The sequence below is a fragment of the Phyllostomus hastatus genome, unplaced genomic scaffold (genome assembly GCF_019186645.2).
Source record: "Phyllostomus hastatus isolate PE091 unplaced genomic scaffold, TTU_PhHast_1.1 phas_scaffold_755, whole genome shotgun sequence".
Taxonomy (NCBI): Eukaryota; Metazoa; Chordata; class Mammalia; order Chiroptera; family Phyllostomidae; genus Phyllostomus; species Phyllostomus hastatus.
Genome location: NW_025334039.1, coordinates 13,024,105 through 13,045,212, shown reverse-complemented (window position 1 = coordinate 13,045,212; position 21,108 = coordinate 13,024,105). Strand labels below are relative to the sequence as shown.

Here is a 21,108-nt window from a genome sequence, read left to right as displayed (position 1 = left end):
TGGGGAGAGACAAGAACCTTCACTGGACAAGAAGGAGCCAGACTCAGGCTTGATGCTGATGGGAGTTTATTTGGACTGAATTACAGAGACCCACTGGCTGCTTCCGCTCCAGTTCAGGGCTGCTGTGGCCCTGGCTCTGGCTCCAGCTCCAGGTCTGGCTCCGGCTCCAGCTCTGGCTCTGGTTCTTGCTCCAGATCCTCTATCTTGCTCTCAGCCTGAGGTGGGTGAATCCCATGCTCTAAAGCAGAAAATCTTCTTGGTCGCCACTGTGGAAAGACATGGAAGGTGGGAGGAAGAGAGGGATGAAGAGAAAGAGAAGGAGGAGAAGGAGGAGGATACTGGGTCCACCTATTCTTTCTCAGCCCCTGCCTTCCCCATCTGGTCCCAGGCCTTTTCTCAGCCCCTTCAAGCCTCCCTTGTGTTGTTCAAGCACGAGGGTTCCCTGGAATACAGAGGCCTATGAAGAAGGGCTCGGCATACACTTGAGTCACTTTTCCTGAGGAAGGGGTGCCAGACAGCACTCTGAGGACTGGAGAGGAGGAAAGCCAGAGGCAGGGGGAGGGGAGTCCTTGAACTCACCCGTCTTCTCCAAAGGTGAAAACCAAAGGGCCCAGTCATCAACAGGAGAAGGAGGACACCGAGGGTGAGAAAGAGAGGGAGATGGCCTGTTTTGGGGGCACCTGGGGCTCTCTCGGAGTACTGGGCACCTAAGGAGAAAGTACAGGATTAGGCATAGGGTCCCAGCAGAAAGGACACCATCCCACACCCTCCTATTTTACAGATGCAGACAACGAGGCCCAGAGAGTTTAAGGGGCTTGTCCAGGATCATTCAGCCAGTTAGTGGTAGAAGTGGGTTGGGACTAGACAAGAGCTGGAGGCCAGGTCCCTAATAGAAAAAAAGAGCTGGGAAGGGGTGGTGAGGGGGCCCGCAGGCGGGAATAAGATGACTAGTCTGGAGTTGGGGCTGCGGTGTTGCAGGGTCTCAGACCTGGTCCAGACAGCTCCGTGAAGTATACGGCTGTTCCAAGAAGCCTCTCCCCCTGGTACAGGTGACACTGCCAAGGCTGAGAAAGGAGGCTGGCCTTCTGTACCTCCAGCCAGGGTCCTGGAGAACTCCTCCAAGACTGCTTGTCAAGGGGGCTCCACACAAAGCGCTCTTGTCCAGATGCCGGAGTCACCTCACAAAGCAGTTTCCTCAGGTTGCCAGGTAACCCAGAGGACTTGGGAGTCACTGAAAACATCAGAGGAAAGAGATCTTTTGAGTCCCGACCCCCTTACTTGACACCATAGATTCAACTCCCAAGCCTCAATCACAATGCACTCCTCTGGGCTCTGATTGGGTGAGGTTGAGGGGAGGAGATCAGGGTCATGGCCAAATTAATCTCACGAAGACAAAGTTCTGGTCAGATCACTCTGCTGCTCAAAAACTTTCCTGTTGCCTTCAGGGGACTGTTCAAACTCAAACTGGCCTGGAAGGATCATGTAACAAATGCTGTTTCAGATTCTTTTACACTACTGTCTACTCAAATACTCAGAATCCCCAATACCTGTCAGGTGAGCGGGCCTCACTTTCCACTTTTCCTGTTTCCACAATTTGAATGATATCAGTGCCCCTGCCGTGAGGTGCCCCATGGATGAACTTGCCCCCTTTCTGAATGTTTGGAGAACAGTGAACTGACCCACTGATCCTGAGACAGAGCATCTCAAAGCCAAACAGTGAGTGACAGGGTGAGCAGGAGGAGACCAGTGGTCAAGGGCCTTGGGCTGAGCCTGGGGTACAGGAACCTGAGGATTTGGTGACACAGACGCCCGAGCATGGACCCTGAGTCTGGCACTTCCCGGCTGTGTGACTTTGGGAAAGTTCCTTCTCTATAAAGCATTGCCCACCGAGTTGTCATGCGAGAGAGAGCATGGGAAACTGACACGCGGCAGTGGACCTTCCAGAAGACCTCAGACAGAAAGAATTGGTAGGTTGTTGTGACTGACTAGACATGCGGGGAGAAGCAGGCTAGGTTTCAGGGTGAGTGGGATGCAGACAGAGTTATTGACAAAAAGGCTAAGTGAGCAAGAGGATTGGGCATCAGGAAAAGATGGGGTTCAGAGTGAGACTGAGGTGTGACTATGATATCCAGGTAGAAATACCCAGGAAGCATGTGGAAATTCAGCACTGGACCACAGAAAATTTATTGTTTGTTAGCATATTCATTTATTCACTGAGCCAATGCACATTAATAAGCACCGACTATGTGATGTCACTATTTAGTGGCCACAGGTGAGTACTACAGACACAGCCAAGTAACCACCATCGGTGACTGATTAAATTGCCAATCAATCAACACATTTTCTGAGTTTTGTTTTAAAGTGTGTTTGTTTCACACTGTCTCGAAAAGCCCATGATCAGTCAATATTTGCTGACCAACAGACTGATTTATTAACTCCTCCCAAACTGAGGCCATTTCCTGCAACTTTAACCCGAGCTCTCGCTTCAAAGTGGGACAAGTATTCTAGAAATACATTCTACCCCTTTGGAACCATTCGAACTTTTGGCACCTTTCTAACTTCTCAGACCCTCCCCCTGATTCAGAGCAGGGGATCCCCTTAGACAAGAGCGGAACATTCATCTTGTGACTCAAGAGGGATTTTCAGTTTCAGTTCTTTACGTATGGGGGTGAGAGAAAAGGAGGCCGCCAGGGGCAGCCTTTGTAAACCGTGCCCCTGGCCTGGCGCCGTGAGGCAGACTCGTCCAGCCTTCGCCCGGCCAGTCTTCCCTCCCTGCCCCAGCTCCCCTGGGTTGGGAGCTACTCCCTTCCCTCACAGCACTGACCTGTGATGACTGCCAAAGTGACAGTGGTACTGTGCCACTGCCCCTGCAGATAGATGTGGCAGATGTAGGTCCCGGCCTGGGCCTGGCTCACAGCCTCTAGTTGAAGGGTAAAGTTGCCATTGTCTCCAGCCACCAGCCGGTCAGGGCCTCCACCGGGAGGGGTCCACGTGGCAGTGAGGGAAGACGGGGTCCTTACGCCAGGAGGCAGTTGGCAGGGCAGCTCCACCCGGGAACCTGCTCCTGCATACACTGTCAGGGGGACTGGCGCCAACGGACCTGGAGAGAAAAGGGACCGCAGAGTTAAAGCTGGGAGGGGGAGGTGGCAGAGGCGGTGAGCACTGGGTTGCCATGGAAGGGAGACAGAGAGCGAAGAAGGTGGTCCTGCTCAGAAGAGGGCTAAGGAGCAGAATAAGATGCATGAACTGAAGAGACTCAGAAACCCAGGATGTGGGCTGGGCCAGCTGGAGACTGAAGGCTGGCAATTGAGGCTGGATGGCCAAAGGAAAGTCTACAAGAGGAGAAGGCAGCTGAAAGGCGGCAACAGGAGGAAGACAGAAATCAGACAGTGGGGTCCAGAGCAATCCCATGAGGTGTTAGGTGCAGAAGCCCTGCTTTGGGGATCCGTAAGTCAGGGGGAGGTGAGAGGGGGGCAGGAAGGCATTGTGGTCGAGCGCGAAGGAGGCGGATTGGAGGAATTACCCAGAACAGTGAGGTTGTATATGCTGGAGACAGTGAAGCCATCTCTGTAGGTGAGGATGCAGCCCCAGGGCCCAGAGTCCAAGGGGCTGACTTTGGGCAGGAAGAGGAGGTTTCCAAGCAAGTGGTGATGGGGGGACTCCTGAACAGGGACTCTGCCTGGGCCCCGGAACCACTGCACAGAGGCTGGGAGGTCAGGGCGGCTGAAGGAGCAGTTCAACACGACCCAGCCGGAAGTCCTGAGAGACCCTGGGGGACTGGCAGTCACTGTGCGAGGACGAAGAAAGGTCGTCAGGCCCCTGGGCACTTTCCCTCTACAGCAGGCCCAGCAAACTGGAAGCTGGCTTCTCCTCCACCCCACCCCCTCCAACTCAGTGCTTGGCACCTGGAGGCGCTTAAAATGGATGCCCAGAGTCTCCTGCCTATTTCCCCTGCCTCCAAGTTTGCTTGGCTTGATCTACCCCTCCCTTTCCACCAGGCCTCGCCTGAGGATCCTCACTAAGCCCACCTCCTGAGCCACAGATGTCTGAAATGAATCACTCTAGCCCCGCACCCTCCCTCGCCCCCCAAGGGGTGCCTCTCCTCCTCCACCCTGGCACTCCCACTGTGGGTGGGGCAAGGGGAGCTCAAGGGTGATACAATCTCTTCAAAGGCACCCCACACACTCATACGTGCTTTCTCTGGGGGCACCTTCCACTTAGCAATCCGATTTCCCACCCCCTTCCGCTACTCTTCTGGGGGCTCGCTGTCAGGGCTTAGGGCGCATCCTTAGAAGTACAGCCTCGGCCTAGCCCTTCCTGCCTCCGGATGGCGTGGAACTGGGCTCCCTCTTCCCGGTCTGGCGCCCCTCGCCCCGCCCCCACCTACCCCGGGCCTGGCCCACGCGCAGACGGAGGCGGCAGGTGAGGGCTCCGTTCTTGAGGTTCACCGCGGCGCTGTACTCGCCGGCGTCGGCGCTTCGGGCCGGGAGCAGCCAGAGCGAGAAGTCCCCGCGCTGGAGGCCGCGCTCTTCCAGCTTCATGCGGGACTGCAGGGGCGGCCGCCCGCTGCGCAGCCCCCCAGGAGCCAGCCTCAGCACAGTGTAGGGGGTGGGCGCCACGGGGCGCGAGCCCCTGGTTGGGGGCGGGCTGGGCGCGGGAGAGAGATGGAGACATTAAAGGGGAAAGCAGTCTCGGGGGAGATGCAGTCCTGCCACACTCTGAGCACTCGGAAGCCCACCCAAAGGGAAGATCTCTTGACTGCTAACTGTCCCGGTCCCCCTGGCCTTGGGACAGCACCATCCCCTGCTAGCAACTCATGGAATGCAAGGATGTGGGGAGCAGTTTTCAGAGGAAGGACCTAGGGTGCATAGTGGCAGGGGAGGCAGGCCACTGGCTTTAGAGGGACTGACAGCTCAGGGGAGGGGACTGGGGTCTGCTTTGGGCCTTGGGTTATGAGTCTGGCTGCCATTGCTGCTGGATTTGGGAGTTCTGTTGCCCAAGTTTGGGGTGCATACCTGTCTGGTAGATGCTGCCAAGTGACCCCTCCTGTTCGAAGAAGAAGGCTGGAATCCTGGAGGGGGATTGTGGGGCTGCAGGGAAGCTGGGCAGGAGCCCCCTCCTGGGCCCACACCTCCGGGACCTCTGCCCCAGGTGCTGGTGCCTCCACTGGGGAGGAAAAGAGAGGCCAAGGGGAGGGGACATGAGCCAAGCGACTGGGGAAGACCAGGGGTTTTGCCCCTTCCCTACCAAGGGGGTGCCTGAAGAGAGGCTTTGGGGCTGAAGGACTGCCTTCAAGGCATGAGAAGAATCCACCCAAACTAAGAACCTTGGCTTTTGTGCAGTCATCCAGACAACCCTGCTGACCCCTCCTGTGTGTCTGGAGGTCGACCCTCCCAGAGGGTCATCCCCACCTTACCTGGAGCCACCCACAGCAGTGGCAGAAGCAGCAAGACCTGGAACTGGGCCTTCCCCATCTCCCCCTGGGCCCCGGCCACAGTGAGCCCTCCAAAGGGAAGAGGTCAGAAAGTGGGGAGAGACAGCCTGACAAAAGAGAGGTTCTGCTACGTGGAAGATGGAGGGAGAGAAAGCTGGAGGAAGAGGGATAGGGGCAGGAGAGAGAGGGGAGGAGCCAATGACCTGAGGCTGGAATCCAGAGGAAAGCTAGACAGATCAGGGGTGGGTAGGGGGTGAGGTTGGGGGGGTCCCAGGGAATGGGGCAGGCAGTGGCAGAGAGCAGAGCGGAGGCAAGGTGGATGTCTTGAGCTGGGAGACCGGTCTGCTGCTCCCAGGGCCCTTGCCCCTGTCCTTCTGCCTTCCCTCCACCTTGCCCACTTCCCCTCTGCGTTGCCCCCCCCCCACCCCGGGGCTTACGGTTTCGCTTCGCAGTGGAAAGTCTGAGGGGGCTGATTCCCAGCAGCATTACCCTTCTCTGTGGTGGCGCTCCCCTTGTTTATTTCCTCAGTCTTGGGTGTCCCCACCACCCCCTCCACGCCCTCCCCCACCCTCCTGACTGTTCCCTTTCCCAGGACCTTCTGCCCTTGTCTCCAGACCATTTCTGCCTGAAACTACCAGCTTGCTCACCTGTAAGCAGCCTCTGGTCAGTCCCAACATTCACGGTTTTCCTGGCCAGCCTTCTTTGGTACTCATCCCCTCCCTCATTCCTTGAACCTCCCAGAACGTGATTGCTCCTGTAGACCTGCCTTCCCCACCCATCCAGTGACTCCTGGGAACAAGGTGGAGAGGAAGCTTTATTGGATCCTAAAAGACCGTAGGTCTGGGGAAGGGCACCTCAAGCCCAGGGAAAATAGCTACGTTGTACTGAGACTCAGTATGTGCTGGGCACTATACTGGACACTTTATATACAGTCACTCATGAAATCTAATGTTATCCCATTGTACAGATGAGGGAACTGAGGCTTAAATAATTTGCCAAGACCAGTTATGGAGTATGAGGACAAAAGCTGTGTCATCCCGACCCCTGGTAAATTATGGGTTTCTTTTGACGAGCATGGTGGCATTAATGAGTCACACATACCCTGGCCCATCTCAGACCCCTATGTACTCAGCACCTGCTCCCAACCCAGAGGTTCTGCGTCGGCAAGGGTGATACAGAGAAATGCCGAAACCCTGCAAGAGATCAAACTCTAGAAAAACTGAGGCAGAAGTGCTAGGGAAGGAATCCTTAGGCTTCCAGAGGGAAACTCTTGCTCCTCACCCGACCCAGCCTGAGAAGCCAGCCCAGCAGGGAGTGGTGGAGGGTGGGTGCCAAGAATCTGCAGCCAGTCCGGGTACCACAAGGGGCCCTGGAGATCTCCATCTAACCAGGTGACCACTTCCTCAGTGCCAGGCAGAGAGGCAATTCTGATGCCAGGCAACTCTCACTCCAGGACCCAGGCCTCCCAGCCCTCTCCCACTGCAGGGGTGGGACTTCCTGTTTCTTTGCCTGGTTCAGCACAATAAGGGCTGGTAGCTTTCCACTGGGCTCAGCAGTGTCTAGACCTGCTGTGGGCTAGCAGGGAAGTATGTGTGCATCACTGGGGAGGAGCATCCCCAAAAAACCAAGACCAGGACAACAGTCAGCTCTCAAAGAAGCTGCACTCCATGCCTGCCCCTGGAGTGCTGGCCTTGTCTTCTTGAGTGGCAGATGGTAGGAGTCCTTTTATAGAAAGTAAGGGTCCTGACAGAATGTGACATAGCCACCCTCCTCCCTCTGCCCTGGGAAAGCAGGAGACAGGTTAAAAACAGAAGCTCGACCATTTCTTTATTAAATTATACAAAAAGGGGGGTAGAGGGGGGTAGCTGTGGGGCTTGGTCCCAACCCTGGCCCCACCCCTGGCCTGGCGCTGTCTGAAAGGAGGGGATCTGAAGGAGACCCAGGGATCAGGCAGGGTAGGGATGGACAGGACAGGAGGCTGGATGCAGCGGTTAGGAAGGAGAGGCTAATGGAGGAGGGGCGGGAGTGGCTGGGGGGAGAAAGGATGAGAAGGAGAGAAAAAGGGGCAACTGGGGACCAGCTGGGGAGCTCAGATGGAACGGGTCAGGACATGGCAGACGGCAGAGTGGAGATGGAGGGGCAGTGTCTGGAGAGGTGGACATGAGAAGGCTGGGAGAAAGAGGGTGGCAGCTCTGATGCAAGGCCCAGAGCAAGGAGCCAGGTGAAGAGTGGCTGCACTCATCTGTCCCTGCCCCCATCTCCAGGCCCTGGGGGGCCTCCCACCCCAGCCCATTGGCAGGGGGCTCATGCTGATGCCCCATTTTCTGTCTTCTGCCGCTTGGGATCAGCTTCATCCTGTAGAGAGGAAAAGAGATGATATGGGAGAGGGACCGCCCCCTGTCCCTGCCCTGTTCCAGCACCCACCCATGTACCACAGGAATCTGGGTCCAAATCCAAAGGGCGCCCAGCCCCTGCTGCATCCCTGACAGCCCCTTAGGCCCCACAACCAGCCCAAACCTCCTCTTCAGCAGCTCTCTTCAGCGCGGGCCCTTCGTCGTCATCATCTTCTTCTTCCTCATCTGAGGAGCCAGAAATGGGTCATTGGGGAAGAGCAGGAAGCTCCATCAGACCCCCTGTGGTCAGCCCTGTTTCAGGTCTTCAAACCCACCCTGACTCTGTTCCTTGCAGCCCAGCCTCCCTGCCCCTCCCCACCTTCTTCTTCCCCTTCATCTTCCTCTTCTCCGTCCTCAGCAGTTTCTTCTTCTTCCTCCTCAGCTCCATTCTCCTCCTCCTTTGGGGACCAGAAGAGGGAGCAGTGTCAGGCTGGCTGTTTGCCTCTACCCACCAGCACCGCCAAGGCAAGAGGCACTGGGAGGACCAGAAAGGTGAGGCAAGGAGGACGGGAGAGGTCAGAGGAAAGACAGGACCCAGCCTCCCAGGAAGACAACGGGAAGGGGATGGGGGGCAGATGCGGTCACACAACCCCCAACCCCGACCCTCAGCACCTCCACCACTTCTTTCTTTCGTTCTTTCCGGCTGGCCTTCTCCTCCACCTTCTCTTTCTTCTCCTTCAGGTCCTGCAAGAGAGAAAGAGGTCACCTTTCTCTCACCACAAACGATCTGCAGCCCTGAAGTCCCTCTAGCCCAGCTCTCCCTCTGCAGTGAGCTTCGAAAAGTGCGAAGTGGAGAAGGCAGCCTCAGCACCCGGAGTCCAAACAGGAGTCCCAGGGTCTTTATTATTATTATTATTATAATATTATTATTAAATTTCTTGATTTTAGGGGTGGGGAGAGAGACAGAGAAACAGCTATTTGTTGTTCCACTTATTTTTGCATTCACTGGTTGCTTCTTGTATGTGCCCTGACAGATCGAACCCTATAACCTTGGCGTATGGGGGACAACGCACTAACCAACTTCGCTACCTGGCCAGGGCCAGTCCCAGGGTCCTTAAGGCCACTAAGGGGCTGAGACCTGACACCTTCTTCTCCAAGACTCAGGGAAGATGGAAAGTGATGAGGGAAAGGAATTAAGTGGCCAAAGGTACTGTTCACCATCCCCATCAAGTTCTTCCAAACTTTCCTGGCTGAAGAGTGCAGCTCAGCAACGCAATTCCCCTCCATCTGCTCAGAGCCCTGATGCCCCACCCCCTCCCTGCTGCCTGCCCAGCTCTGCCTTTTGTCTACCTCTGGGGCCTTTCCTGGTACTCTCTCCTGGGCACCCCTCCCAGCGACCAAAGCCTTTGATTCTCTCAATCTGTGGGTCTGTCCCCAGAGTCCCCAGGTTCCTACTCGGGCAAACACCATGGGGATAGGGAGAGCACCCTGGCCTGATTCCTGGCGCCCTTTTTCCCACTACCCCCTCCAAAAGGAAGTTCAAGTAGTTTCCTCTTCCCTAAGGCCTGTGGAATGTTCGCGGTGTGGTGGAAAGGTAGAAATAACCACTTCCAGGGGATATGGGTCAAGCAGGATAAAAGAAGCGTGGAAGAGAGTACAGGACATGGGCGATGAAAAGAGGCCAGTTCTGTGCCTGGGGTGGGACAGGCATACAGGTGGGAAAACCTGTCTCCAGGACCTTCCCTTGGCACTGCCCCTTCCTCATTCCAGATCTCAGCAGGCACACCCTAATATCCTGTACTCTTTTTTTTTAACCCTCACCCGAGTACATTTTTTCATTGCTTTTTAGAGAGGGAGGAGAGGGAGACAGACAGAAACATCGATGTGAGAGAACATCAATTGGCTGCCTTCTCACAAGCACCCAACTGGGGATCAATCCCGTCACCTGTCACTCCAACCGACTGAGACATACCAGCTGGGGCCTAATGTCCCTTCCTGATGTGGCAGAGGGAGATGCTCTAGAGTCCCCCCTCTATAGACATACCCGCCCTTCCAGTTTCGATTCCAGTCCTCTTCCCACCCCACCCTTGTCAAGCGCTGAACGACTGTCTCCCTAGGATCTGATCTGGTGATGAGGTGCAACTCTGTGTAATCTGATTCCATGTGGATGGAAGTTTTCTATGTGAGTAGATCACCCTGAGAGGGTATGTCCTTTCTGGAACAGGACTGGGGAGAGGAGAGAGGGTTGGTGCCAATGGCTGGCCTGGAGGGACGCTCAAATCCCTTCTCCCTTTCAGGGGAGCATAGCATGCTCTCACCCCAGCTAGGTTTCTTCGTGTCACTTGGCTGTCCTCATTTCTTTGCCACATGGTAGGTATGACATTTCCAATACCTGGTAGACTTTCCCCTCCATGCTGGGCCTGGAGAGGCTGGAACTTGCCAGCTTCTCTCTGGGCCCCAGCACCAGGTCTGTGTGGCCCTGGCCTGAGTTTCCCCATCTGGGCTGATGGGGGGAGGGAGAGAGTATGAAAAGGAGGGCGGGGGACTACCAGAGACCGAAGTCCAAGGGGCCGGGCCCTCTCCTCCCTATCCTGTCCTCCTGGTCACTGTCCTTCCATGATCCCTTTTCCAGGAGGGTATGTGACCCAGGTCTTGTGATGAGCAGCTCTCTGGCCTCATTTACTCAACACAGGCACACAGGATGACACCGGTTCACACACACAGCTACAGAGGAGCGCCCATGAGACCCAAAGACACATGGCCCGGTGTTTGGGTGTTCTGGCACACTCTCGACACAGCCAGCACAAGAGCACAGCAGAGCCGCTCAGCACTCACAAAGCAGCAACATGGCTCCAGAACATCTATGTCTCCACATGCACACATGTAACTGCCACAGGCAGTCCCACACACTTGCTGAATTTCAGACATACAAAGACACCTACTCAACGAAGTCACATGCCACCACACAGCCCACCCAAAGGCCACGAGGCACACCTTGTCAGATCTCCAGGGCCCCTCTCTTCCACCGCCTTTAATCCCATGGGTTCCCTCTTATTACTTCACAGGCCACCAAGAAGCCTCTGTGACCTCCTCAGCAATCCCCCCGCCCCCAAGGTCGGGCTCCCAGCCCCCAAGCCCTGGCCAAATTAATTTCCCAAAGCGACACTCAGCAGGTTCCCTAGAGAAATTAAAGGCTGGAAGAAAGGCAAGGGCAAGCGGATGGGCCAGGAATGGGAGCTGACGAGAGCAAGGACGGCTCCACGCAAGGCCATGCAATGCTGAGCTGAGGCCTTTTCGAAGGCTATTCTGGCCTTGCTTCTGATTTTTAGGGGCTCGAGATTCTTTAAGTGTGGGGGGAAAGGCTGAAAGGGTGCTAAGGAGAGAAAAGACAGCTGAAGGCCAATGGGAGGAAAGAATGGATATAGGGGTAAAGAAAAGAAGGAATGACAAAATAGAGGCAGTAGCTGTCCAAGGAGAGCAGCAAAAGGCTGTCGGGCCTCGAGGGGAGGGGCCGAGAGCAGCAGCCTCCCGGGAGAGTACTGTTTACACCGGAGGGTCTCATCCCGCTCGGCCGAGGAGAGATGAGGTCAGATCGGAAGAAGCGACAGGGAAACGGGACGCGGGCAGAAGGGCGCGAGGGAGGGGGCAGGTAAAGTGAGCCGTGGAGAGCTCCGACGGGAAACTGGCCGGGACGAAGGCGCGCGGGCCTGGCCGGGAGAGGGGTGGGGACGGCGGCTGGGACCGATCGGGGCCGGGAGCCGCACTCGGGAAGCTAGAGGGCGCTGGCGGGCGGCGCGCCGAGCTGGGTAGGCAGAGCCAGGCTGGGGAGGGGGGGAGGGCGGATAAGGGTCGGCCGGGATCCTGCGCCAGGGCAGCGTGGGGCCGTCGGGGGCGGCCTGGGGCACTCGACCGTGCGGAGCCCACGGGTCGCGCGGGGCCCAGGCCGCGGCCATCCCTGCCCGTACCTTGGCGCTCAACTCGGCCGCTGCCTCCACGCTCTTCTCCGACATGGTGCCGGGGCCGGGGCTGGCGGGGAGCCGGGGTCCCGGGGCCGGGACGGAGGGGCCCTGGACGGCGGAAGGTGGCCGCGGCCGGAACCTGGCGCGGTGGCGGCGGCGGCGGCGACAGCGGCACTGGCGGCCGCTCAGCAAGCTGGATCTCTGGAAGAGGCGGCAGAGGCGCGCGGGGTGGGGCGGAGGTGGGTCTGGAGTGGAGACCCGCAGGGCTGCGGCCGTCCACGGAGCGAGCGGAAGGGCGGTGCGGGCGGTGGCCGGCACGCTCCGGACGCGGTCGCTAGGTCCTCGGCTCGCCGCCCCCGCACCCGCAGAGCTGCCGCCGACCAGCCGCTGCCGCCCCCGGGCAGAGAAACCGCTTATAAAGGCGGCGCTGCCCGACGGGAGGGGCTTCCCAGGGGTGGGGCAGGCGGGAGCGGGGAGGAGAGGAGAAGGGAGGAGGATGAAAGCGGAGGTTGGAGAGGTGGGGATAGGAGGATGAAAGCGAGGGGAGGGAGCGCGCGAGAGGCGGGAGGACTAGACCGGGAGGGGGAGATGGAGAGACTGACGGTCTCGGAGAAAGGAGTGGGGCGCGGAGGTGGGAAGGGGTGGGGTTCCTGCGGGGAGGGACCTCTCCGAATTCCGACCTACTGCCTATGAATGCGGAGTCTGTCTTTTGGGGGCGGGCTGGAGGGATGACCAGAATCCTACCGACCCCCCTTCCCACCCAAAGCCTGAGATTTTGCCTAGAGATGATGAGGGGAGCGGAGGGAAAGGCTGGGCAGGTATTTGGTTTTGAGAAACCAAAAGCTTAAACCAGAGGAAGAGGGTGGGGAGCTACTTCCACATCACTCTGGATTTCCCCTCTCATCCAGCATTTATCTGCATTTTCTGCGTGGCCTTGAGGGGGGATGGGGGGGAGGAAGGGCAGCGCACTCTCTGTCCTGCCCTAGGTTGACATGTGTGACCCTTACTCGGTCCTACCGTTCCTGGCCCTTCTTCCTGCCCTGAGGGGGTCAGAGGCCCTCCAGTCTCCTTTCCTGTCTTCAACACCTGACCTTTCTTATTCGCCCATCTCACCTCACTTTTCTGATCCTTCTATTTCTCTTCATTCTTCCTCATTCATCTCTACCCAGACCCCTCCCTCCCAACTATTTATATCACACATTTCTCTTATTCTTCTGTCACCTGTGCTGTGCTTCTCATTTGCCTTCTACCCTTCCACCTCCGATATCTTTCTCCCAGACAACACGGTTCTTGTCTCATATGAGTCTGCCACCTGGCCCTATATCCATAGTTGATTTTCCTCAATTTCTCTTCATATCCTTATTTTCCACAATTCTCTCTTTTTCTCTTTCCTCTGCTACCATCTTCCCCAGCCTTTCAGAATTATGTTTGCCTAATTTGCAAAGGGTTCAGATCTGGAGTTTCAGCCCCACCCTACTCCACACATCCTCAGTTCCTGGTCCTCAGTTTCAATATCTTTGGTCATTTTGAGAAGCTTGGGACTTCAGGAGGGCACAGGTACTGGGGTGTGTATTAAAGGTCACAATGTGGATGGGGTGGAAAGCTAGGGTTTGGAAAAAGATATCTTTGGTATGTGCACTCCTATATTTGGTTATCATGATCATTACTCGTCTTTTTATCATTTTCTTAATAAAGACACACTGGATCAATCATCATGTAGTATTTGAGTGCTGAAATACACCATCCTTTGGTGTACGCACCTCCCAATTTCTGTTTCTGAGACTCCCTTATCAGTTTCTCAGTTTCCCTCTCCTCAAAAATCTTGGAGCCCCACCCAGGTTTTTCCTTGCCGGACTCTGTCCATCTTTCTCTGAGATATCTCCATCTCTCAATCTGTTTCTCTGACTCGCTCTCTGATGTCTTGAGCGATCTCTGACCCTCTCCATCTCTGTACACCCTCGTTTCATTTTTCTCCTCCCCCCCTTCTTTTACCCTCCCCCCCCAGTCTCCCCTGTCTCCCTCCCTCTCCGTCAGTCTCTTTCCTCTCCCTCCCACCCTCCTTTCCTATCCACCCCCTTCCCTCCCTCGCCACCTCCCAGCCCCGCCTGCTGTCTCGGACACCCTGCTGGGCTCTTACCCTGTTGCCCTGGTAACCGCCCCCCACTCCGGTCACCTCCACTCCCCTCCCCCCTCCAATCCCCGCCACCAACAACCTCCATCCACCTTCCTCCTATTTTTCCTGAGAGCCAATAGAAACTCTGTTGCCAGGTGGAATGCTCATTTGAATCGGCCAATCCAGGAGCCTAACTGCTTGCCCTGCCTTATATGGGGATTTGAGGAGGGCCACTCCCCCCACTCCAGCCCCACAGGGGATCAGCCCCTCCATTGCCCTTTGCCCGCTGTGGACATAGTCTGGGACCCTGTGTTTCTGTCACTCTTCTGTAAGGGTCTGGCCTCCCATTTCTCTAACTGGGACGACCGGGGTTAGTGTTGGGTGTGAGCGGGACTGTGGGTTGGGCCTCAGGGCCGAGGGTGGGAATGAGGTGTGATTAAGAAAGGGGAGGCGGAGGGAACCGGGAATTTTGCCCAGGGAGGGGTGTCTGGGAGCGGAGGCAGCTGCAGTGGAAAATTCCAGGGAGATGGAGAGGCAGAGAATGGGAGTCCTGCCCCAAGGCCCAAGGGAGTGTCGTAAGAATCTAGGAGTTTGGACACTATGGTCCGCAGGGACCACAGGAAAAAGACCTAGAAGGCCGGAGGCCTGGATCTAAATCCCTTCCTGCAAGGGAAAAGCATCCCTTAGTCTTCCCTGTCTGGGTTGGACAACAGACTAGTCTCCTGAAGTCTTAGCTACATGAGAAGGAAGCTAGAAGTCAGAAGCGGTGCATATGGAGTGGGTGGGATTCTAAAAGCCAACCCCCATAGTCCTTGGGATTAGACTTTGCGCCTCTGGGGCCAAACAGTGGTAAAATGATGCCAGCCTGGGTTTGAGCCTTTCCAGGGAACTGTTTCTGAGGCCTTGTGGAGCTTGCCTGTCCCTGGAGTTCTATCACTCCACCGTCCAATTGAGAATTTCTCCCACTACTTGAAGGGAGAAACCTGTGCCGCTTAAACACTTTCTGGAGGTGGGAAGAAGGAGGCCAGGTGAGAGGAGGTATGAACCCCCTGGATACTGTGATTTCCGGCCTGACATCCTAGAAATTGACCTCAGAACTGTGTAAGGTGTTTGGTTCTAACCGTTTCCATCTCATTCTTAGGTGAACTCTTCCTCCTCTTCATCTCCCTCCCTGTCCCCCTTTTTTTCCCTCAAGTTTGCCTATTTGTCTGATAGGTTAAGTGCTAAGGAAGTTGTAGTTATTCAAGGCATCAGAGGACAGAAAACAGTTGTGCCACCCCTTTCCTCACTGTACTTTTTATCCCCACTCCCAATAACCTCATTTTATAGTCTTCATTTTTCCTTTGCTTTTTTTTTTTTTTTTAACTAAACTCAAATCATTGGAGAGTTGAGACTAGATGGACTCTTAGGGAGAGACCTAAACCAGCTTAACTTTGATCCTGTTTGTTTTGAGTATGTTTTCCCCAGAAGTGTTACTTAAGAAATCACCTTCCGGACATTAAGGCACTTTCATCATGAACATTACCAGTCAAGTGTGTCCATCAATATATTCTGCTCACATTTTAATAGAGTTAAGCTAAAAAAAAAAAAAGAAATCCAAGTTTCCTTTCTTTTTCTTTTTTTTTTTTAAGATTTCATTCATTTATTTTTAGAGAGAGGGAAAGGGACCTGGCCCACAACCTGGGCAGTGCCCTGACCGGGAATTGAACCAGTAATCTTTTGGTTCATAGGCTGGTGCTCAATCCAGTAAGCCACACGAGCCAGGGCCCAAGTTTTCTTACTGCCCTCTATATCAAGCTGGAACTTTTGCACTTCAGCAAACTTTTATTGAGCTCCTACTAGGTGTCAGGCACTGTGCTATGTAATGGAGAAACAAAGCTGAATGAAGACATGGTCCTTGCCCTCAAGGAATAGATGGGGAGAGCTCAGTCCAAGTACAACTTGAAAACTGACGTGTATCCAGGTATTCTCTTTCCACCAGTCAGACCAGGAAGCACACTGTCCCATCTCCATGGAATGCCTTCCTGATGTCTCCTGATTTTTACAAATCCTCACCCATTATTCCCAACTCCAAACAGCCTTCCTTGGTTCCTCCACTCTTACTGATTGTCTCCTCTTGTACATAATACCTAGTGTCAAAGAGGTACATAACGCTATGCACCAAAGACAAAGAGCTCAATAAATTGATTTCCTAGCCCTGACACACCATTTTGGACTCAACCTCAGCGCCCTCTCAACCTTTTTTTTTTTTTTTAGTAGGTGGAGAAACATACAATATGCTACCAGGATATCAACTTAACTCTCTCTGACTTGGGTTCTTCTCATTCACTACTGATGCCCTCCCTGGTGGTCAGTCTTTTACAGTATGACAACCAAAATTTCTGTGGCTTTCCTACTTCCCCATGAACTTTCTCCCTAGCATAAAGAATTGGTTTTACAACCGTATCTCTCCTCTAGGTTGTGTTTGGTTGCCTTCTTGGTAACCTCCTTCACTTTTACATCTAGAATAATTTGCTATTGTCCAACCTTCTCCTGTTTTCCTTTCAATTTCCCACCCCCTGTGCACTCTTCAGGAAGCCTTCAGAGGCCTTCAAAGGGTCCAGAAGAAAAATAACATTTATAAATGCTATCTGGCTCTAGTGAAATTTTCTGTGATGATGGAAATGTTCTCTATCTGCACTTTTCAATACAGTGGCCACTAGCCGCATGTGGTTATTGAACACTTGAAATGTGGCTAATGCAAGTGAGGAACTGCATTTTTTATGTTAACTTTAATTAAATTTAAATAGCCACATGTGGCTAGTGGCTACCATATTGGACAGCACCATTTTAGACCTTGGCCCTAAGCTGACTTTTCTTTTTCCACCTCCTTTCCCTTCTCCACTCCCAGTGTTCTGTATATAGAAAGTCAGAAGCAACTCTGGCTGCTGCGTTGAAATGATCTGGGCCACTTGTCATAAGCTTTACCATAGGTGCGTGCTTGTTCAGGGTTTCCACATTTTCATAGGTTAAACAGACTGTGGCTGACCCAGACAGAAAAGTAGAAATGAAAAAGGATAGGGAAAATGAGGCCAGGAGTGACAGCTAAAACTTATTTTGCCCAAAATACAAGACGGAAGGAGGACTTGGTAACCAGGAGAAGGCAATGACCGTGTTGACTGAACCTTTCCAGGTGAGTCCAGTCTCGGGGGTCCTGTTCTCACTCAGTCTAAGTGACTCCATCACACACTTCCATGATTTTAAGACCTACTGCCAACATGTATCTCAAACACTAATGACTTAATTTTTATCAATTCTCATCTGAGGATGTTTATTGATTTTAGAGAGAGAGGAGAGGAGAGAAATATTGATGTGAGAGAGAAACATGGATTGGCTGCTTCCCGAACGTGCCCTGATTGGGGACCAAACCTGCAACCGAGGTGTGTGCCCTGGCAGGAAAGCGAATCCGCAGCCTTTTGGTGTACAGGATAATGCTCCAACCAATGGAGCCACTCAGCCAGGGCATGATGACTTAAACCTGGATCTCTGGCACTTGTTTCTCTTCTGAGTGCCAGTCACGACACGACCCAATTTCCTTCTCTTCATCTCTCCCTGGATCCTGCAAAGCTCCTCAAACCCCACATTTCAACCGAGATTCCCTCACTTTCCGTGTCAGGTACAGGTGCTGTCCTCTACTCATTCATTCATGCAGAAGGGTCATCCAAGGTTCCACCTTTTCTTTCCCTCCCTAGGCCCTTCACATTCCACTTTGTGGAGATTCCTTGAGTGCCTCCTCTTCTGTCCATGCTCAGTCCTGCCTCTGCTTCAAGGGTCAACATCACTCACTGACTGTAAGCTTAATTGATTAGAATGTTCAATCAATTTTAAGAATTTTTGTATTTTCAACACCTACTTCCCTACCTGGCATACTGTAGAAGCTCAAAAATTGTTTCCTGAAATGCATATACTCTCTTTCTACTTAAAATACAAACAGTTTTAATTGCTCTTTATAAAACTCTTCGATAACTTCCCCAGGCCTACCAGATATAGTCCGGGAACAAACAGGGCCCTTCAAAGTCTGGTCTCTTTAACCTCTATAACCTTGTCTCTCACCCCTGTTCCCTCAAAAGTTTTGCTTCAGCCTTTTTTAAATCTCCTCCTAGTTCTTTCCCAACAGGGCATCCCTCTGTGCCTTTGCATCGATCTCGTCTGCCTGGAATGCTCTCCTGCCTCCACACCCCCACCCCAGAAGTCATTCACTCCCTCTTCTGAATCACTTTTGCCTGTTTAATATACATCTTTCACAAGGCAAAGGGAGTCAAATACACGGTGACAAAAGATTTAACTGGGTGGTGAACAAACAATGCAATATACAGTTTATGATGTAGAATTGTACTCTTGAAATCTGCATAATTCAATTAACCAATGTCACTTAATGTCAATTAACCAATAAACTTAGTAAGAATTTAAAAAATTATATAGCCTGGCTGAGTGGCTCAGTTGCTGGGAGCATTGTCCTGTACACCAAAAGTCTGCGGGTTCAGTTCCTGGGCAGGGCACATACCTGTTTCGGGTTTGATCCTGATCAGGACGTGTACAAGAGGCAACAGATTGATGCTTCTCTCTCACATGGATGTCTCTCTCTCCCCCTTTCCCTCTCTCTAAAATGACCTGGTGTCTACTGCACAACTCTCTCTACCTTGGACAATTTAGTGCCAATTTTCAGGGTTTATCTCCCCCCCCGAAGTAAATACATGTATACATACACACATACACTCAGTCACACCCATTCATGTAGGCTCAAGCAGGAAATCCAGTCTCCCCTAATTCCCACATCATTCCCCATCCTCACTCTGTTCCAGCATCCAGCTGCCCTGGATTTGCTCCAGGTACATGACCTTGCATCAAAAAAGGCCCCTTTCTGGCCAGCTCTACTCTCTCAAGGACTTGCTGACTTTGTCTCCATCAAATAGAGAAGTGAGTATAGGAACTACTTTGTTTCTCTTCCTTCCCAACAATCTTTATCCTCCTTGTGTTAAGTAGGCCTCACCCCTAGCAGGGTCCACTCTTCCTCCTACATCTTACCATCTACGAGACACTCCAATGACTGAAGAATTTCTGTTCATCAGAGTTCATTGGACAGAGATGAAAGGAAAGAGGAAGGAACAAAAGGAGAGAGAGAACTTGGGAGGGAAGGGAAGGGGGGTTGATGGAGAAGGAAGACAAACTCTTACTGTGGGAGACAGAAAGGTTACTTGTATATTCCTTCAATTCTAGAAGTAGATGGCTGCCTAAATGGTATTTCTCTAGGAACTCTGAAAATGAGCTTTTGCATGTCCTCCTTCATCTCCATCTGTTCAGGCATTTCTTTTAACCTGAGACAAAACCCAGGTTTGAACCTTTGTCTCATAGTTAGAAGCTAAATTGTAACTTGTAAATACTATTTTGGATCTGGGCCAGGTTGAGAAGCCAAGTATGCACAGAGCCAAGTTACATGTGCATGTTCTGCCGCAGGTGGTCAGCGCCCCCAAACCTTGCTTGTTCGAGGGTCAGCTGTACTCCTAGGGGCAGTAATACATTGAAATGATCACTTTAAAATCATGCAAAGGTGAAAATGATAACAGATTCTTAATTTTGGGAAGAAAGAAGAGAAAGAACTATAGGCACCTAAAGGCAGTGAGTAGAATGCCAAGTATTAGAAAAGGTAAAAAGGAGGAGGCTAAAAGCGAGGTTGTATCTCCTGTCCAGTCTTGAAGGTTGGACATGATGGAACAAGAAGGCAGAAGCTGGAAGGTGAGGGGCCACACTTAGTTAAGTCAGGGCTACAGAACTCTCACTGGGATAACTTGATCACGTGTCGAACTGTTTCTGTTTGGGAAAAGAGGAAAAAGGGCACTTGCATGGTTGGATGTCCAGAGATAGAGCATCTGAAAGATAAATGTAAAAGATTTTACTGATTCTCTTCCCCAGAAATATCAATAAAAACAAGTGTTCTTTTATTCTTTCTTTGGTTTTGTCGGTCTGTTCCTTTCTAAATTATCTGTCTCTGTACCTTTTGTCTTTACTATTGTTTTTTCCTCTTTAATAATGATCAAGTCCAAAGAAACCTGAGAAGCCATGACCCCAGTACTTTTTCCTGAGTCACCAAGGACCCCTTCCTCTTTCTTCCCCAGGGAAGTGTTGGGAACAAGCCTTTCTCTTTGGCAGGCTCCACATAGCACTCATATGGCTAGCAGCCAGAGTAAAGAACCAGGGAGAGCTAGAGTTTGGATAAATCTGGTTTAAAGTCCATCCTAGACAGTCCAAATCCCCTGACACCCAGGGGGAGGGCCTTTCAAGTTGGGCCAGATTTTATGCAAGACATTTACTATGTCAAAGTATCAGTCTTTGGCCTGGAGTCAGGTCTCCAGAGTCTGTGTCTAGCTCCACCCCTAGGTGATTCTGGTTAATGGAGCTATCCAACCTTTTTCTTCGCCTCCCCTAGTTTAGACCCTTGACTTAGCTACCTGACAAGAGGCAAGAAAGATCAGTGCAAGACTGGGAGCTTTTTAGGGCACAGGAGTTGAAGAAAGGAAGGGATTTAAATAATTTCAGAACTACGGCCTTTCCCGTCTGACCCTCACGGCAGAGTGAGGGGTTTAGAAGCCTCAACAACTAACTCCAGCTAGGGGATGTAGTCCCAGCCTGGCTGAAGAGTGCCACCTGGCGGCTGAACCTCTCCCCACCTGGATTCTCTTTGCCCCGCCCGCGTTCTAAGCCAAAGCTAGACCTGGGCAGAACTGTCACCTCCTCCTGTACGTCACTTCAAGGACCACGCCCCTGCCTAGATCGCACCTCCTTCTGAAAGGACCGGCCTCTGGCGCTTTCCCTGCAGAATTGCCGCCCTTCATCCCTCTAGGGTTGAACGCTTCTCCGGTAGAAAATCTGCTCCAGGTTCCCCAGGGATCCGCCTCATCTATTCCTCCCCTGGGAGCCTGCCCCTCCCCCATGGGAATCTACCCCTGTCCTCTTCCTTCCGGAGTGAATGTGCTGCCCCGCCCCAGCCCCGTCCCTCGCGAGGAGTGGACTCCTGTGCTTTCCCCCACCCCAAACCATTACCGGGACCCTTTTCTGGTCCTCAGAATTCAAATCCAGGTTACCTATCACACCCCCCCACTCCATATCCCCAGAGAACCCCTGCACCCCGCCCTCAGCGTCCGGCACCCCAAGAGCCGATCCCTGCCTCCTCTCCACACCCGCCAGCGGGCGGAGCTCCCCGAGCCGGCCCCGGGGTGGGCGTCCCCATCGTGA

At 53.2% G+C, this 21,108-nt stretch overlaps 2 protein-coding genes across 3 annotated transcripts; both read right to left on the bottom strand.

Moving 5' to 3' along the window:
* Positions 1–49: 49 nt before the first annotated feature.
* LAG3 (lymphocyte activating 3) lies at positions 50–5,825 on the bottom strand. The gene is made up of 8 exons (XM_045826559.1): positions 5,417–5,825; positions 5,016–5,166; positions 4,388–4,647; positions 3,524–3,787; positions 2,825–3,100; positions 989–1,231; positions 580–707; positions 50–266 (listed from the first exon to the last, which is right to left on the bottom strand). The coding sequence occupies exons 1-8, from the start codon at positions 5,472–5,474 to the stop codon at positions 114–116; spliced, it is 1,533 nt and encodes a 510-aa protein (XP_045682515.1). The 5' UTR covers positions 5,475–5,825; the 3' UTR covers positions 50–113.
* A 1,410-nt stretch (positions 5,826–7,235) lies between these two features.
* On the bottom strand, positions 7,236–12,231 carry PTMS (parathymosin). Of its 2 annotated transcripts, XM_045826705.1 has the most exons (5): positions 11,733–12,231; positions 8,440–8,511; positions 8,147–8,225; positions 7,952–8,013; positions 7,236–7,789 (listed from the first exon to the last, which is right to left on the bottom strand). In XM_045826705.1, exons 1-5 carry the CDS (start codon positions 11,775–11,777, stop codon positions 7,739–7,741), a joined length of 309 nt encoding a protein of 102 aa, XP_045682661.1. In that variant the 5' UTR covers positions 11,778–12,231; the 3' UTR covers positions 7,236–7,738. The 2 variants fall into 2 exon arrangements, with proteins under 2 accessions (XP_045682661.1, XP_045682662.1); XM_045826706.1 differs by lacking the exon at positions 7,236–7,789 and having other exon boundaries at positions 7,972–8,013; positions 8,147–8,271; positions 8,418–8,511; positions 11,733–11,919.
* Between the last annotated feature and the right edge of the window lie 8,877 nt (positions 12,232–21,108).

Excerpts from the sequence above, each read along its gene's own strand:
- LAG3 (XM_045826559.1), bottom strand. The coding sequence starts at position 5,474 with ATGGGGAAGGCCCAGTTCCAGGTCTTGCTGCTTCTGCCACTGCTGTGG. Across the intron at positions 3,788-4,387 it reads GCGCGTGGGCCAGGCCCGGG|TGACTGCCAGTCCCCCAGGG; the intron begins GTAGGTGGGGGC and ends GTCCTCGCACAG. Across the intron at positions 3,101-3,523 it reads ATACAACCTCACTGTTCTGG|GTCCGTTGGCGCCAGTCCCC; the intron begins GTAATTCCTCCA and ends TTTTCTCTCCAG.
- PTMS (XM_045826705.1), bottom strand. The coding sequence starts at position 11,777 with ATGTCGGAGAAGAGCGTGGAGGCAGCGGCCGAGTTGAGCGCCAAG. Across the intron at positions 8,512-11,732 it reads CGGCCGAGTTGAGCGCCAAG|GACCTGAAGGAGAAGAAAGA; the intron begins GTACGGGCAGGG and ends TCTCTCTTGCAG. Across the intron at positions 7,790-7,951 it reads AGAGAGCTGCTGAAGAGGAG|GATGAAGCTGATCCCAAGCG; the intron begins GTTTGGGCTGGT and ends TCCTCTCTACAG.